Below are 16885 nucleotides of genomic sequence, written 5' to 3'. Positions count from 1 at the left end.
TGGATTTAACAACAACTGGGGAAAGTTCTACAAAAGAGAAATCTGGGGACCTGCTGGTTGATTTAACCAACACATAGCAAAATCAAGAATAATGAGAGTTTCCTAGTTCTCTTGGACTGGTTGTATTTTATGGAAGCATCTCCAAGTCTAGGGCTGCATGTGTATCTGCTGCAAGTTGGAAGTTGCAAATGTTCAGAGATGAGTGCATTCCTGCGGAGACCACCCCTGCTTGACTCTGAGATAGGCGAGGTGTGACCCTGGGTGGCTGCTAACAAGGACTTTTTCTCCAGAGTGCTTTGTGCCTTTGCAATCCGAGGGGTGGTTTTACTTCCTTTCCTCCAAGAAAGAGTGCTAAGTTGAGGGTTGAGGTCACAAGAGGACCAGTTTGGAGGGAACCAAGCAGGCTTTCAGAGCTGGCAGCAAAACCCTTGGCGAGCTTTCCCTCTTACCTAACCCACCTTCCCCGCCCCAGACAAAGTAGTTTTTGCCCCCCTTAGAGCTAGGGCAGATGAAGTTATCAACCAACTTGTTTATGAGCAGAGAATCCATTGGCAAACATAGTTTTTCCCTATAAGATTCGCATTGTCATTTAATTAAAAAAAATTAAAAAAAATTTTTTTTATTTCTGTGATTCTTTTGAGTAAGTGCTCTGTGTCATGGCCCTGGGAATTCTCTACAGTTTGGATTTGCAGACGACATTGGCATGGAGCTTTGGGATCAACCGGGGCCAGGCAGGGAGTCTAGCTTTGTTTTCTTGGATTTACTCTGATTTTTTTCTTTAGCAGAGCCTTTTGGTTATATCACATGCTATCAAAGGTGCCTTAGTGAGAGGAAGGATGTAGAGAGGATTTGGCTTCTGAGCAATTGCATTAGCACAGCAAAGGCTAAAGTCTTAAAATCCAAGCTTTAATCAGAACTGGCCTCCAGACAGGCCATGCAATAAAGCCTTTTCTGTCCATCACTGTGGCAGCTGCACGGTGGGGCCGACTGATGCTAATTTCATCTCTTGGTGTTAGTCACCCACCTCCTGTACACCAAGCTCTCCTTTTTTTCTTTTCTTTTTTTTTTTTCAAAAAGGATCAGGATTCCTAGAGTAAATGGATCTGGCCCTGTTGAAGGAGGCTTTTGCTTTGTGGGGGGAAAACACCATCCCAAACCGAGGCTGTTAAAACCTGATGTTTTCTATTGTCTGGAGAAGGGTGTTTTTGCGATAAATGAAAGACATGATAGGGGTATTTCAAAGTTTTGTTTTGGTTATTGTCAGTTCTGCCAACAAGTAACATCTGTATTTATTTTCTAAACTCTCCCAATGGCTGGTTTGCATCTGTTTAGGTCTCTGAGTAACATTTCATTTCCTGACTTTATAGGTGGCTATAAAATCCATTCGTAAGGACAAAATTAAGGATGAACAAGACATGGTTCACATCAGACGAGAGATTGAGATCATGTCATCCCTCAGCCATCCTCATATCATCAGTATTTATGAAGGTCAGTGGTTTTTTTTTCACCCCCGTATCAGTGACCATTTCTCATACCATGGGGCCTGCCAAGATTTTTAGGTAATTGCCCTTCTGGGCAGGAGCCAAGTATTTTTCCTCATGATGCAAAAATAGCCGGGTGTTATCTCTTATTTGGTTACCTTGAATGCAACCAGACACACGTAGCACAGTGTGCTTTGGTCATAAAATAGCTCTGGCTGGTGCCTTCTTCCATCTTCCCAGTTTCTTGGCAGTTGCTAAGCAACCCACCTCATTGAAAGCCAGTATGTGAGACACCCATGGTTTCTGGAAAAATGGCAGTTTTCTGGGTGGCCAAGTAACGGTGGATGTGTTATAAATGTCATCCCCCAAAGCTGACGCTTCAGGGGTGGTGTCATTAGTTATCGAAAGTTAGCCTTTTTGAGTTAGGAATTTCCAACCGGTCCAAGAAATACCAAGAAAGGAGAGGGATCAGTTGGTGTGTCAGGTATTTTACAAATAGAACGTATGTTGCTGGTGTTTGGTGAAACACGGGGAGGGAAAAAGCTTATATATGTGCTCGTGCTTCACTTCTGTGGCCCTTCACAGAAGAAATAAACGTCTCACATTAAAAAAATAGCCTTTAAAAAATTATAAAAGCAACGTGTGTTTATTGCAAAAATGATCGAAATATAACTGTTAAAATTAACATAATTATTAGTTTGATAAATAGCTCTGTATCCATATTTAGATTTTTATCTACTTCTCTATACATGTATGTGTTTTTTTATCCAAAATTAAATCATACTGTTTATACTGGGTTTTAGCTTTATTGTTTTTCATTTTTTATATCATATCTCTTCCTATGTGGATAAATATTCCCCTATAAGGACATTTTTGAAAGGCTTTGTAGTATTCCATTTATGGGCATACCATAATTTATTGGCTCTATCTCCTTTTGTCAAATATATAAATTGTTTCACATTTCTGGTTGTAATAAACAGGGCTTTTAATGACTTTCCTTGCAGATCACTTTTTACATTCATTTCTGATTATTTTCTTATGAAATAGTCCTAGTCCTGGACTTACTGAGTCAAAACAGTTCTACAGAATATTTTTAATATATGATTCAGAAAAATAAACCTATTTTTAGTTTCTGGTCTGTTCATCATAATTTATACAGTAAGGGCTAAGAGGAAACCAGATGGTAACCCTAAAGTTTTTCTGATATTTCAAATTTTCCTTCTTCTGGTTCCCTGTTGATTTTTGCTATTGTTCCCCACCACCCCACCACCCCTACCCTGGTATTTCTGTTTTTGCTCCTCATCTAGAAGTAAGTGCTGGTAATATCTTTTATCTTGATTTTTCTAAAGCTCATTTTTTGGGGCCCTTGGTGATAGGGTTTTAGGGGAAATTTATATTTATTCAGTCATTTGTTCATTCCACAAACATCTCTTGCAGTGAGTCTCTGATTTCAGCCCCTGGACCAGTAGCAGCAGCATAAATTGGGTTTGTTAGAAATGTAAGAGTCCTAGAGCCTGCTGCAGATATGTAAATAACATATTCTGGGACCATGGAGACCTAAGCTTAGAAGTTTTCATGGAAACATATGGCAGCCAGGCTGGGCCTTGAAGGGAGTTTTTTCTTGAGGAAGAGCTGTGAGCCTGTGTGTGTGCTCAGTCGTGTCCCACTCTTTGCGACCCCATGGACTGTAGCCCACCAGGCTCCTTTGTCCATGGCATTCTCCAGGCAAGAACTGGAGTGGGTTCCCGTTTCCTCCTCCAGGGGATCTTCCCGACCCAGGGATCAAATCCACATCTCTATGTCTCCTGCATTAGCAGGCAGATTCTTTATCACTGTGCCACCAGGGAAGCCTGAGGAAGAGCTGACAAAAGGAGAATTCCAGGCTGAGAGAAACAAACCTGAATATGTCTGGTAATTGAGTGGAATTTCCAGAAGTGAGAAGTGAGTCGAGATACAAAATGCAGGATGAAAGTGAATTTTATTAAATGTGGAGTGTTTTTGCCCAGTGTGGCCCAATTGCCATGGAAACATGGAAACCTGAAGGCCACTGTGCATGGCATGGACCAGTGTGGGTCACGTGCTCTGTGCGCACTTCTGTGTTTGAGATTTTTTGGCTTAGAGCTTGAAGGCTTCTTTGCCGGAAAGGCAGAGAGAGTTTTAATTCAGCATGAAGTTTCCAGTTCTTTATTTGGAAGACAGTTTGCGGTCACAGAAATCTGGCATCAAGAAGCCTGCTTCTTCATTAGCATCATGCCCTCCTTGGCCTTGGGAATTCTTCAGGCTGAATGGGAAACTGGAGTCTATCTACTTCCTAAAGGAAGACCAGAGATGAACCTCAATGGAATAATATACTATTATCAAGGTCAAAATGGCCTTAGTTCAGCCCTTGCTGGTGGCTTCCAGAAGAGAAGCCTTTGCTTGTAACTTTAAAAATGGGTATCTGCATGAATTAAAGTTCTTTGGGTGACTAGAAAGAATTTCTACCAAGGCCTCAGGCGAGAGCTTGGGCTTCAGTTTCTAAAACCCTTTGAACTGGTCTAGGGAGTCAAGGAAGAGCTTGAGGTACACTAGATGTGAGACTTTGGGCAGGATGGTTGGCTTTGCAGTGCCTCATAAAATGGGGATAGCCATTCTACTCCTCTCCTAGGGTTTGGCAGCAGGATTAAATGAGATGATACATATACAGGTAGGTTCCAAAACGTCATTGATGTGAAGTCTATATCAGCTTCATCCCAAGTGGTTCTTAATGTGTGGTCTATTGACAAGGGTGTTTCAGGAGTGAGCAGCAGGGGTCTGTAAATCCTCTGGAATAGTATATAAATGTATTGTCTAAAACAGAAGTCACTAGTCATAGATGGATATTTAAATTAAAATTAATTGGAATAAATAAAAAATACTGTTGCTCTGTCACATTAGCTACATATCAAGTGGCTCAGCAGCCACTAGTGGTTCGTGGCTGCCATACTGGACAGCATAGATAAAGAGCATTTTCATTATTGCAGGATGGGACCATGTTGGTATATAATGTTTTATGTGTTAAGTTCATGAGTTATTTTTCTCTAGGTAGGGGGTGAATGCATAGCTTTCATCAGACTCTCAGAAGGATGAACTGTACAGTCCATGGAATTCTCCAGGCCAGAATACTGGAGTGGGTTGCTGTTCCTTTCTCCAGATCTTCCCAACCCAGGCATTGAACCCAGGTCTCCCACATTGCAGGTGGATTCTATACTGTCTGAGCCACCAGGGAAGCCCTTCCTGACCTCAAATAGATTAAAAAGAACTATATTGCCTTCAAGTGTTTTGTGACCGGCCGTGTACCTTACAAATAAAAGGTATTGTTTTAATCCAGAGAACTCCCAGGAATTTAAATATGCCTTTTTTTTTTTTTAAATTTCTTGGAGATCTCCAGTTTCTGTTCTGTTCTCTTTCCTTTCTCCCACGCAAGTTCTTTTTCTCCCACATCCACACTAAATAACTGTGGAGGAGGTCAGCTCCCCTCCCTTCCCAAGGGGTTAGGAACAGGTGATCCCCAAAGTGTGATTCCAGCTGTGACCCTCCACCTGTGACCCTAGAGTCTCCAGGTCTTGTGACTTTATCTGTCCCCTGTCCAGGACCTGAGAACGCAGCGCCCAGAGTAAGGACATCCTGATGTTATCTGTAGAATTCTGCCTTGTGCACAGAGCTCTCCTATACCTACTCTCGTTTGATCCCTGCAGCCTACCCAGGAGATAATCAGCCCAGGTGTTCCCATTTTGTGGTTGTAGAACCTGAGGCAGGTTCATGACTTGCTGGGTGTGTTGGCTTGCCAGGGCTGCTACTACAGACTGGGTGGCTTAAACACTAGAAATTTATTTTGGCTTTGGAGGCTGAAAGTCCAAGACCAGGGTGTTGGTAGAGTTGGTTTCTTCTAAGGCCTGTCTCCTTGGCTTGTAGATGGCTGTCTTCTCTGTGTATCTTCACATCTGTATGTATCTGTATCCAAATTTCTCCTTCTTAGAAGGTCACTAGTCATTTTGGCAACCCCACCGATTGTAGCCTGCCAGGCTCCTCTATCCATGGGATTTCCCAGGCAAGAATACTGGAGTGGGGTGCCATTGACTCCTCCAGGGGACCTTCCCCCAGGGATTGAACTCATATCCTGCACTGGCAGACTGATTCTTTACCACTGAGTCACCAAGGAAGCCCATTTTGGATCAGGGTCCACCATAATGACCTCATTTTAACTTAATCACTTCTTTAAAGACTCCAAATAGGGTTGTATTCTGAAGAACTAGACTTTGACATATGAACTTTTTCAGGGGGGATATTCAGCTTATACCTGGAAGAGGGCATTGCAACCCACTCCAGTATTCTTTCCTGGAGACTCCCCATGGACAGAAGAGCTTTGTGGGCTATAGTCCATGGGGTTGCAAAGAGTTGGACATGACTGAACAGGTAAGCACAGCACATTCAGCTTGTAATATTGAGTGTGCTGAGTAGTTGATGGCCCTAGCACAAAGTTCTTCTTACTGCATCTGTTTTTTCCCTCTGCCAGTCCTCAGCCCTGGACCTCTGGCCTCATGTCATATTTTGCTGGTTCTGCAGCCCACCACTGTGCTCCAGGCATCCCCCTCAGCCTGGCCTTTCCCCCCCTCTTTTGAACCTTGGAGCATGGCAGGGGCAATGTGGTGACAGCAGTGGTGATGAAACCCGAGTTTATCAGTTAATACACTGGTCTCTCTGCAGCTCGCAGAGTGAAAGGGGAACCTTCTTGACAGCTGATTGTTTGATGAGCCAATCAGAAGCCTTAGCTTAGTGCTGAGATGCATTAATTTTGGGGGTGAAAAATCAGTGCCCAAGCATCTAAGTGGCTGTTGGGACATTAGCCAAGTGAACTTTACAATTTCTTCTTAAACAAAGACCTTTGTGATTAAAAACACACACACACACAAACATACACACCAGACATACCCTAGCAGCAGTAGCAGAAACAATAATAGCAGTCATGACAAAATTCCTGGCCTTCATAGTGGTTACTGTCTTAAATATGTGAGAGCGTTCAATCTCAGCATGGTGTGTACCTTAGAAAATAATTCTGCATATATCTTAAGAAGAAGCTTGGGTCCCCAGTCCGGTGAACTCACTGGTCAAGTGTTTTCTGAGCTTTAGTTCATGGGAATGTAAGTTATTTGTATACTATTCTCAGTACTTGCAGCCTGGCAGGCTGTAGTCCATGGGGTCGCAAAGAGTCCGACATGACTTAGCGACTAAACCACCACCACACAATATCTGCAGGCTCAGAAAATCTGCAACTTCACTGAATCAGTGCTGCTGGTCACCAATTCCCCCAAATAATTCCTTTCAAATGTTTTTTTCTTAAACCAGACCGCAGGGTTACTCTCGTGTTGACTTGTAGGTGAACGTGATTGACCCTCAAATTTGTCAACTCTGTGTAAACACAAACTATCACTGGCTCCTAATGCTAAGTAAATAAAAGGGGATAGACATCTACCTTCTAGCGTGTGATGCTAAGGGTAACCTAATCAAGAGAGAAAAGGAAGAAAGAAATCACTAGTCCTCTCTCAAGATGGACCCCTGTTTTCAGTCAAAGGGATTCCATTCTCTCAGCAGGGAGGTAATTGACAATAAGGAAAGAACAGCTGAAAAGGAAGTGCCCGCCTGAGCACTCAACTTGGTTGCCTAGGATGGAAGAGATAAAAACGGTTTTTGCCTGGGGTTCTGATTTCAGGACCCAAGTTCAAACATCAAAGGCACATTGTCTCACCCCCATTTCCCCTTTGAAAGCCCCGGAGATTCAAATCTGCAAAACCATGCAAGAAGCAGTGTCTTGCTGCATAACACTTCAGGGAAACAGCACCCCATCTGGTAACAGTCACACACCTAAAAGCAAAAAGGTGGGGAGTGGGGGAGATTGGGTTGCTGCTTTCATTTTGATGCCCTTGGGTATTTTCATTCCTGGAAATCTCTCTTCTTGGCCCTGAAAGATTACGTCTCTCTCTTGGCCCTTTGCGGTGTGATATTCCGGAACTGGCTAGCCTTTTCATCACATCCCTTGTCTTAGGTAAGAGGGAGCCTGGCTTTCTGGGACAAAGAAGGATGGATGTTTGGCATTTGTCAGCTGCCTTTGGGAGAGTCTCTCAAACTTCAGAAACAAAATCGCAAGCAAATGTGTCTCTTGATAATCATGCGACTTTCATGGCCTGGCTCCATCTGCCTTAAACCTGCTGCCCATGAAAAGATGTGAAAGAGACTGTATTCTACTCAATTCTCAGAACTCCTACCATAGAGATGTCTTGCGTGAGTTTACATCAGTTAAAAGTTCCTTCCAGCTTCTTCGAAACATAATATGCTTTCTCAAGCAAACTGTGCCTTCTGAGATTCCATTAGATCTTTCTGGAAGGGGATATGGGCTTCTCCCATGGCTCAGCGGGTAAAGAGTTTGCTTGTCTCTTAGTGAAGAATCACTGCTTTAAAAATCCAGCTCCAATGAAGGATGTTCCTGCCTTCTCCTCCCTCACAACTTGTGGCCAGAGACAGTTGGGCCAGTAAAACGTGTTTCCACGAACCCAGCAAAGGTCCTGGAGTCAGAAACTGTTGCTGCCCTGGAAAAGAACCCCTTGATGGTGACAGGATCCCAATAAACTGCCGAATAATACATCTGAGCATGGTTCTCTGACAGAGACTCAGAACCAGTAGCATCAGTGTCTCCTGGGCCCCGCCCTAGACCTATGGAATCAGAACCCTGCAGGTGGGCCTGGATGTGCTGTGTAATAGCCAGTCCCCTAGGTGACTCTAAAGCACTCTCGAGTTTGAGAAGCACCATGTTAGAATAACCATTGCTCAGTAGGTTAGATTAGAAACCAAAGCAGGGCTGCGCTGTGAGCATCAGTGGTTTAGAAACACCTGTAGTAGAAGCAATTAACACTTTTCTCCTTTAGCAGAAAAAACCTTAATCTAGGGTTTTCAGGCAGAGAAGGCAATGACACCCCACTCCAGTACTCTTGCCTAGAAAATCCCATGGACAGAGGAGCCTGGTAGGCTGCAGTCTGTGGGGTCGCTAAGAGTACGACCTAAGATACGACTGAGCAACTTCACTTTCCCTTTTCACTTTCATGCATTGGAGAAGGAAATGGCAACCCAATCCAGTGTTCTTGACTGGAGAATCCCAGGGAGGGGGGAGCCTTGGTGGGCTGTCGTCTATGGGGTCATACAGAGTCGGACACGACTGAAGCGACTTAGCAGCAGCAGCAGCAGCAGGGTTTTCAGGCAGTAAGCAGATCTGGACTTTGGCCCTTTTGAAGGCAGGGAACAGCTGAATTGATCTAACAAGATCTGTGGGTCACTAATAGTACCCCATGCTCTTCTTCATTTCCGTAGTAATTCATTCATTCATTTTCCAAAAATGTATTAAGCACCTATGTTCCAGGTACTGGTCTAGTAGTGTGAGTATGTATTTCTTGTCCAAATGGGCTTAGATTTGAATGAATCAATTGCCTTGCAAATTACTACTGTGTGATTTTGGGATAGTGACTTAACCTTTTCTGAGGCTTGGTTTCTTAGCTATAAAATGAGGTCAATAGCTAGCTACTTTATAAGATTGTGAGGATTCAGCTAATGGGTAGGGACTTCCCTGGCAGTCTTGTTGTTAAGACCTCACCTTCCAATGCAGGGAATGCAGATTCAGTCTCTGCTCGGGGTACTAAGATCTCACATGCCTTATGGCCAAAAAATCAAAACATAAAAAAACCCCCAGAAGCAGTAAGGTAACAAATTCAATAAAGATTTTAAAAATGGTCCACATTTAACAAAAAATCTTGAAAAAAAGATGATGAATAAAATTGCTAAGCATGGTCTGAGGTCCACATTCAATAAAGCCATACTAGTTATTCTTGATGTGATGTTAGAGATCTGAGAGGTCATTGCTGGCTGGAGTAGAAACTTTTGTTGGGTGGTGGTGGGGTTGAGGCCAGATTGCCCAAGTCAGTGATTCTGAGCTCTGGATGCACATTAGAATCTCATGAGGTGTTTGTAAGAAGGAATGCTGATGCCACCCCTAGAGATTTCAGTTTAATTGGCCGGGCTGAGAAAGATTGGCTTGATCCTCCAACTAGGGGGAAACGGTTGTCTTGGTCCGATCATTTGTCATCAGTGGATTCCAGAGCAGAACATGCGTCTGGCAGTCGTCACCACTGAGCCGTGGGCGATACCTCTGGGCCTGGGTTTCCTTCCTCAGCCATTTGGTTGCTGCCCTCATCAGGGACTCAGAGCCCCATGAAACAGTTTGTTGAACTTGGCAAAGTGGTGTGTTATGCTTGTGTTTACTCTTCTGAACCCGTGGCGAATTGCTGAGTATTTTAACACACTCCCTCTGCTGCCAGATTCACAAGTTCCACATGAAGTCTCTCTCATCAGACTGGATCCAAATGGAGGACCCACCCCCCATCAATCGCACCGCCCCCAGAGAGTTTTCTTCACTTAGAATCAGATGAACAAGCTCTTGGGCTATGAATCTGTCCAGTCACGTTTTTAATGAGTTTCCTATGAAGTTAGCTGTTTGACCTTCAAGTGTATTATTTTCATTGTTTTCATTTGATTACACCCAAGTCATTTTTCTAGAGGCAGGAGATTAGACATAAAACAACCAAACACGAATGCTACTCCCTGGCTGTCCAGCCTCGCCCTCTTGGGTTTCCTGGAATTCAATATTTTCTAGTGCCTCAAATAATACCACTTGTACTTGAAGCTAATTTTTAAAGAAAAAAAAAAGGAACTGTATTGCCATGTAACATAAGGTCTTTTGAAATGAACTGGGATGTCTCTGTAAATCTGCCAAGGCTGCAACTATTAGGAAGGCTCATGGAGTGTAGGAGACTTGTCTTTACAGTGGCCATACCCTCCAGGGGCATTTGGATCCTGAAAGGGGGATTGGACTTGAGACACTGTAATTTATGACTTTCAGAGTCTGCGATTTCTTTGATTTGGGAATTTGTGCTCTGCCCACTCCAATACAGAGTGGGTTCATCTGGTAGGTGTGACTCCAAGATCAACATTGGTGCTTTGGGACTCCACTGGGAACTGAAGAATGGACCCTAGTTAATAGAGCCAGGCTTGCTGAGTCCTTTGATACCTTTAAGTGTTAGTTCACCATCTCCTCTATTCTCGAACCCCTCTCATCCAAGGGCACAAAAGCAATCTCAGGAGTGGATTCTGCCAACACAGATTCATAATAATCCTGGATTTGATCCATGCATGTCTTCATTTGTTCTTCATTTTTAAACTAAGACCCCGCTGCCTAATAATAACAGCTCACGCTTACATGTCTGCTTACTGTTGTGTGCTTGGGTAATCCTTACGATGAGGTTACAAGCTTCCATTTAACAGATGACGAATCTGAGGGAACAGAAAGGTTAAGTAACTTGCCGAGGTCACTCAGCTGGGTAAATGGCAGACCTGGATTTGAACCCAGGTGGCCTGGCTCTGGGAGTCGGGCTCTTAAACTCTGCATTCTATTGTCTAATGAAGCAGACTAGGATTTATGGTTGAAAGGAAAGTCATGAGGCACTCCTGGAGGGTCAAGCAGTGACTAGAACCAAAAGTGTGATAATCGCAAATCTGACTTTTCCACCCTAAGTGATAAGGGTGGGATGAACCTGAAAGCTATCACAACACTGTTGATTGGCTATCAGTTCAGTTCAGTCCCTCAGTCGTGTCCAACTCTTTGTGACCCCATGGACTGCAGCACGCCAGGCCTCCCTGTCCATCACCAACTCCTGGAGTTTACTCAGACTCATGTCCATTGAGTTGGTGATGCCATCCAACCATCTCATCCTCTGTTGTCCCCTTCTCCTCCTACCCTCAATCTTTCCCAGCATCAGGATCTTTTCAAATGAGTCAGTTCTTCACATCAGGTGGCCAAAGTATTGGAGTTTTAGCTTTACCATCAGTCCTTCCAATGAATATTCAGGACTGATTTCCTTTAGGATGGACTGGTTGGATCTCCTTGCAGTCCAAGGGCTATACTCCAATACAAAATTGTTGTTAGTCGCTCAGTTGTGTCCAACTCTCTGCGACCCCATGGACTGCAGCATGCCAGGCTTCCCTGTCCTTCACCATCTCCCAGAGCTTGCTCAAACTCATGTCCATTGAGTTGGTGATGCCATCCAACCTTCTCATCCTCTGTCGTCCCCTTCTGCCTTCTATCTTTCCCAGTATCAGTGTCTTTTCCAGTGAGTTGGCACTTTGCATCAGGTGGTCAAAGTATTGAAGCTTGAGCTTCAGTATCAGTCCTGACAATGAATGTTCAGGGTTGATTTCCTTTAGGATGGACTGGCTGTCTTAACTAGAGTCCATTCTTCAGTTTCCAGTGGAGTTCCCAAGCCATCTCGGAGCCGCACGTACCAGATGAACCCACTGTCAGGAATTATAGGAGGGGACAGAGCACGTATTCCAAAATCAAAGAAATCTCAGACTCTGCAAGTTAGATCCTGAAGGAATCCAATACAAGATAGAAATTAAAAAAAAAAAAAAAGGCGGAATGAAACCATATAGAGAAGTCCTACGGTGATTTTCAGGGGAGCGAGATGAAGGTTGTTTTCACAGAGAAGCATGCTTTTTCCTAGAAGTTCACTGGAGGAGGGTGGAGTCCAATAGTTGGTCCAACATGGTTCCCTGACTGGCGTCCTTCTCCCACACAACCCCTCTTTGCTGGCTGTTTTCCTGCCATCCCAGTATTTGCCATTGGTCCCTTCAGATAACACTGATAAATAGTTCTTGGCCAGGCTTTTGCATCCACTCTTCCTTAGGTAGTTTATACACTTTCTTTCATTTCGTTTGCCTTCTGTGGAGTCCACTGCTGGCTGTGGGTGGCCTGATTGGCTCTGGTTCTCCTTGGGCATGCCAGCCAACATCCAGAGTTTTGGTTTAAGAAAAGACAATGAGTGAATTAAAGAGCCTTTCATTGTCCAAACCAGGAAACACATTTGAGTCAACTCTGACCAACTCACGGACAATGGAGAGCTGCCAGTTTAGGTTATTTTTCTCACTCTCACTGCCTTAGGCTTTCTGATGTAAGGGATTAGAGGACCGTTTTATGAATCCATCAGCCCATGAGGTGTTTGGAATTTAGTTCTGGGGAGGGAACTCTGGAAGAATGAATTTTGTATTGACTAAATGACCTAATTAGGCTGCAGACAATTCTTGCAAAGGAAAGATCACTCTATTTCTGAAATGAAAAAGAAAGAGGCTTTCTGTGAGGGTCCTTCTCAACTTTAATAAAAGAGCATCCCTGAGGAGTGGAATGGTCTGAGGTTTTAGGAAAGTAATAAAAACGCTGGCAATATGAGGAGGTCCCACCATGGAGGGAAGGGCAGCATCCTGGAACTGATTTAGAAAATGGAGCTAATGGAAGGCAAAGGCGTGAAAAGAATTCTGACTGATCCATTTTAGGCCCTTGGCTTTTTGCTTAAAACTAACAAATGAGCCTTCCTCTTTTTTTAAAAATTTATTTATTTGGCTGCGTTGAGTCTTAGTTGTGGCATGTGGGCTTATGCCCTGAGGCAGGTGGGATCTTAGTTCCCTGACCAGGAATCGAACACAGATCCCCTGCATTGCAAGGCTGATTTTTAACCACTGGACCACCATGGAAATCCTGCCTGCCTCTCTTGAGGTTACATGTAAAGCAGAATGATAGCTTCTAATTTTTATAACCTGCTTCTCTTGGAACATTAAATGATTCCTACCCTCTCCCTTCCCAAGCCCATTTTCTTCCTAAATGGCCCCTTTTTGGCTCTAAAGCAGCCAGTGGATGGTTGAAATCCCACGATCTCCTCACTCATCAGCATTTCTCCCAGGCCAGGGCATTGTTTTTATCATATGCATTTTCTCAAGTTCTACGAGTTGTGTTATTAACCCTGAGGGCAGCAGGAGGGAATGGTTAGGAGTCGGGTAATTAGGGAGATTGTGAAAGCCAGGCAATCAGAAGGCAGAACTGGACTGTCAAACCCAACATCTGATGAAATTCAGAATTAATTGGGAGAAGTAGCTGTTACCATAGTAACCAATTCCCACTCTCCCTTGAAATGGAAAATAAACAGAAAACAGGACAAATACTTCAAGTGAGTGTCTGGAAAGAAGGCCCTTCTGTGGAATAGTAGGAGAAAAAGGAGAGTCTGGATATTTTAGGATTTGCTGAGACAATGGTAAAACCAGTTCGTGCAAACACAGTGCAGGGCGTTTTTGATGGTTCAGTTCCACCCTTGTTTTCTCTAGTAATCTCTGCAGGCCCTTTCAGACTGCCTTTCCCATCTTCCTCTCTGATCATCTAGGTACTTAAAATCTGTATCTCACAGGTTAGCCCTTGACTTGTAAGTACTGGAAGGGAAAGGCAATCCACTCCAATATTATTGCCTTGTTGGGCTACAATCCATAGCGTTGCAAAGAGTCGGACACAACTGAAGCAACTTAGCATGCATGCATGCATGCGGTTTTATTCAACTAGACAGCAACTCCTCCAAAAAACAGTGTCTTATGCTCTGTTTGTATCCCCTTTATCATGTAGTGAGATGCTCAGATAAATGCTTCAGATAAGCTGATAAACAAGCATTTTCAGAAAAGGAAGTGATGTTGGTTAATGAAGAAGAATGTTTATTGAGTATTAGGCAAGAAGGGTAAACCTATGATGGAGGAAGGTGGTGGGGAGTCATGACGAGAACATACGCTTTTGAGTCACACACATTTGGGATCAAATCCTGACTGGTTATCTTCCCCACAGAAATGCATACAGAGCAGCATCAAAAGACATACACAAGAATGTTCATAGCGACTTGGTTCGTAGTGACCCTCACCTGGAAACAACCCAAATGTCTCTCACCAGCAGAATGGATATGTTCACAAATTGGAGTACTCTACCGCAGTGAGGATGGACAGTCTTTGACTCCATAGAGCAGCATGGATTAATCTTACAAATATAATGTTGAACAAATGAAGCCATTCACAAAAGAATATACTACATACTGTGATTCCACTTTTAGAAAACTCAAAATCCCAAACTAATCTGTGATAGTGGCCTGTATACATACCCCTGGGGAGATGGTTAGTGACCGAAGAAGACATGGGGAGTGCTTGCAGGGTGCTGACCACATTGTTTCTTGATCTGAGCGCTGGTCCCCTATTCATGAAGTAGGGATAATGTTAATCTCATAGGATTTTTAGGATTGGATGTGACAATCCATGGGGTGTAGTAATTGCTCAATAAATGTTCACTACAGTGATTATGATGAACTTCCCTGATGGCTCAGACCATAAAGAATCCACTTGTGATACTGGAGACCTGGGTTCAATCCCTGGGTCTGGAAGATGCCCTAGAGAAGGGAATGGCAACCCACTCCAGGATTCTTGCCTGGAGAATTCTATGGACAGAGGAGCCTGGTGGGCTGCCATCCATGGGGTTGCAAAGAGTCAGACACGACTGAGCGACTAACAGTGCACAGTGATCATGGATCAGCCTTCTTGGGGAGGAGGGATCACTGTCTGGAGAAGTCCTCGGGGTGATGCGATGAAATCCTGCACTGTTTCGTGGGTCCAGAATCCTAGATGCCACCCTGTCCCTTGTTCCATCTGTTTCTTTTTCTTGGCAGTGCTCAGTCACATGTCTGCTGAGCTCCTTGTGGGCACTCAAGGGCTCTGTGTTCTGTTCACAGTCTGCTCCTTCTTTCTCTTGTCTTAGTCTCTAGCACTGTCCACTCTGGTGATCCTGCTTAACACGCTCCTGGTTCCCCCTCACTCACGCTGCTCCTTCTGACGGCTGGTGTCTCCTCCCCTTCTTACCCTGGTAAAGACTTCTTCCACTATCCCTGTGGGTGCTTTGTAAAGCTCTGTTGCTCTCTTAAAAACCTGGGTCTGCACCACATGGACTCAGGCCCCACACTGCAGGCTGACTCAAGCTGAGCTCAGTTTCTATTCAGGGGTTTAATTTTCCTGGTAGGCCTGGCTTGTCAAGGGCCATAGTTTTCCTTACCATTCTGGAGCCACCAGGCTTCTGGGTAAAACTGTCTGGCCAAGAGACACAGGCTTTCATTTTTCAGAAAGGAAACCCTTCCCAACTGGTGGAAAATAAGCTTTTGCTTAGTGACTAATAACATAAACACAGACGAGATTTCTGGGCTTATAAATAACCAGTTGTAAAAGTGCCCAAGGGAAGCGGCCCTTTTTCGCCCAAAGAATGGCTGAGAGTGTTCCTATCACCTGGCTGGTAGAGACCTTACAGTGGGCAAGCCCGAGCCGTGGGCTGGGGGTGCGGAAACCAGTCATTCTTCAGCACGAATTCCCAAGGCCTTGCTCTTATGTGTGATAAATCTTGGGCTACTCTGGAAAAATAATAGCTGATCTCTAAGGTTCTTCCTGCTCAAAAATCCTGTGATTCTGAAGCAGCCACCGCATGTTTTAAAGAGTGATGCCAGTGGGGAGAGGAAAGTCTTAGGGTTTTGTTTTGCCAGAGCTGCCTAAGAAGCAGACGGAGTAATTACAAGAATAGCTCACAGTGACTGAGCAGTGGCTTGGGCACCGTGCTCAGGGGGCTAGGGCCTGTAAGCTCACTGAATCCCCCCTTGCTGTGTGAAGAGGTTCCTGGCCTTATTTACTGATGAAGAGACTGAGGTTCAGAGAGGTTGATGCATGTGGATAGTAGGATAGGGGCTAAGAGCGTGGAGTGTGCAGTCATTCGAGGGCTCAGGCCTAGTATTTGCTCTGCGGCCATGGCAGTCACTAACCTCACTGTACCTGGGCTTTCTCATCTGTAGAACAGGGATAGTCATAGGGCCAAAGCCATGTGATATAATTCATGCAATATTGGCACAGTGCCTGCGCATAGTAGGCCTTCCATAAATGCTGCTATTATTAGGAAGGGCTCAGAAAGCTTCATATATAACACTTTATGGCCTCCTTGATGAATCACTGATGCTCCGATTCTAGAAATGTTTGCAGTTACCTTATCCAGGGTTGCAGTTATGGCCTTGACCCCGAGACTCCAGCTGCTTCCTGCTGGAGGACTGAAGAGTGGGGTTCCAGAGCCAGGCCTGGTTACGTGGACAGTTCTCTTAACCCAGCTGCCCACCAGCCCTGCCGGCAACAGTGGAGCTCTTGCCTCATTCATTCAGCATTTCCCAAACTGGCTCCTAGTTAGTTCAGTAGGAATATTGAAATGGCCAAATCACCCTGCAAAACTCAGGGTTAAAGAAGCCAGGTTCTCCAGGGGTGATCAAGTATCAGCATTTTCCAAATATTTTACCGATGTTTGACCGTGGAACCCTTTATTCCTCTGGATGTCTTGCGGGACTAGTGCTCCATGAAACATGTATTTGGAACTGTTCCCCAGCCCCTCGAAACACAGTCAGCAAAGGAACAAGAGT

At 44.4% G+C, this 16885-nt stretch overlaps 1 protein-coding gene across 1 annotated transcript in view; it reads left to right on the top strand.

Moving 5' to 3' along the window:
• Window positions 1–16885, top strand: part of NUAK1 (NUAK family kinase 1) — a 73144-nt gene that overhangs the window by 30483 nt on the left and 25776 nt on the right. Inside the window, exon 2 of the mRNA XM_027967685.3 lies at window positions 1368–1488. Coding sequence (XP_027823486.2) covers window positions 1368–1488 — 121 coding nt within the window. The remainder of the gene's footprint in view (window positions 1–1367; window positions 1489–16885) is intronic.

This window comes from Ovis aries, chromosome 3, assembly GCF_016772045.2.
Source record: "Ovis aries strain OAR_USU_Benz2616 breed Rambouillet chromosome 3, ARS-UI_Ramb_v3.0, whole genome shotgun sequence".
Classification (NCBI taxonomy): Eukaryota; Metazoa; Chordata; class Mammalia; order Artiodactyla; family Bovidae; genus Ovis; species Ovis aries.
Note: the sequence above shows the minus strand (reverse complement) of the source record. Positions and strands in the feature narration are given on the sequence as shown.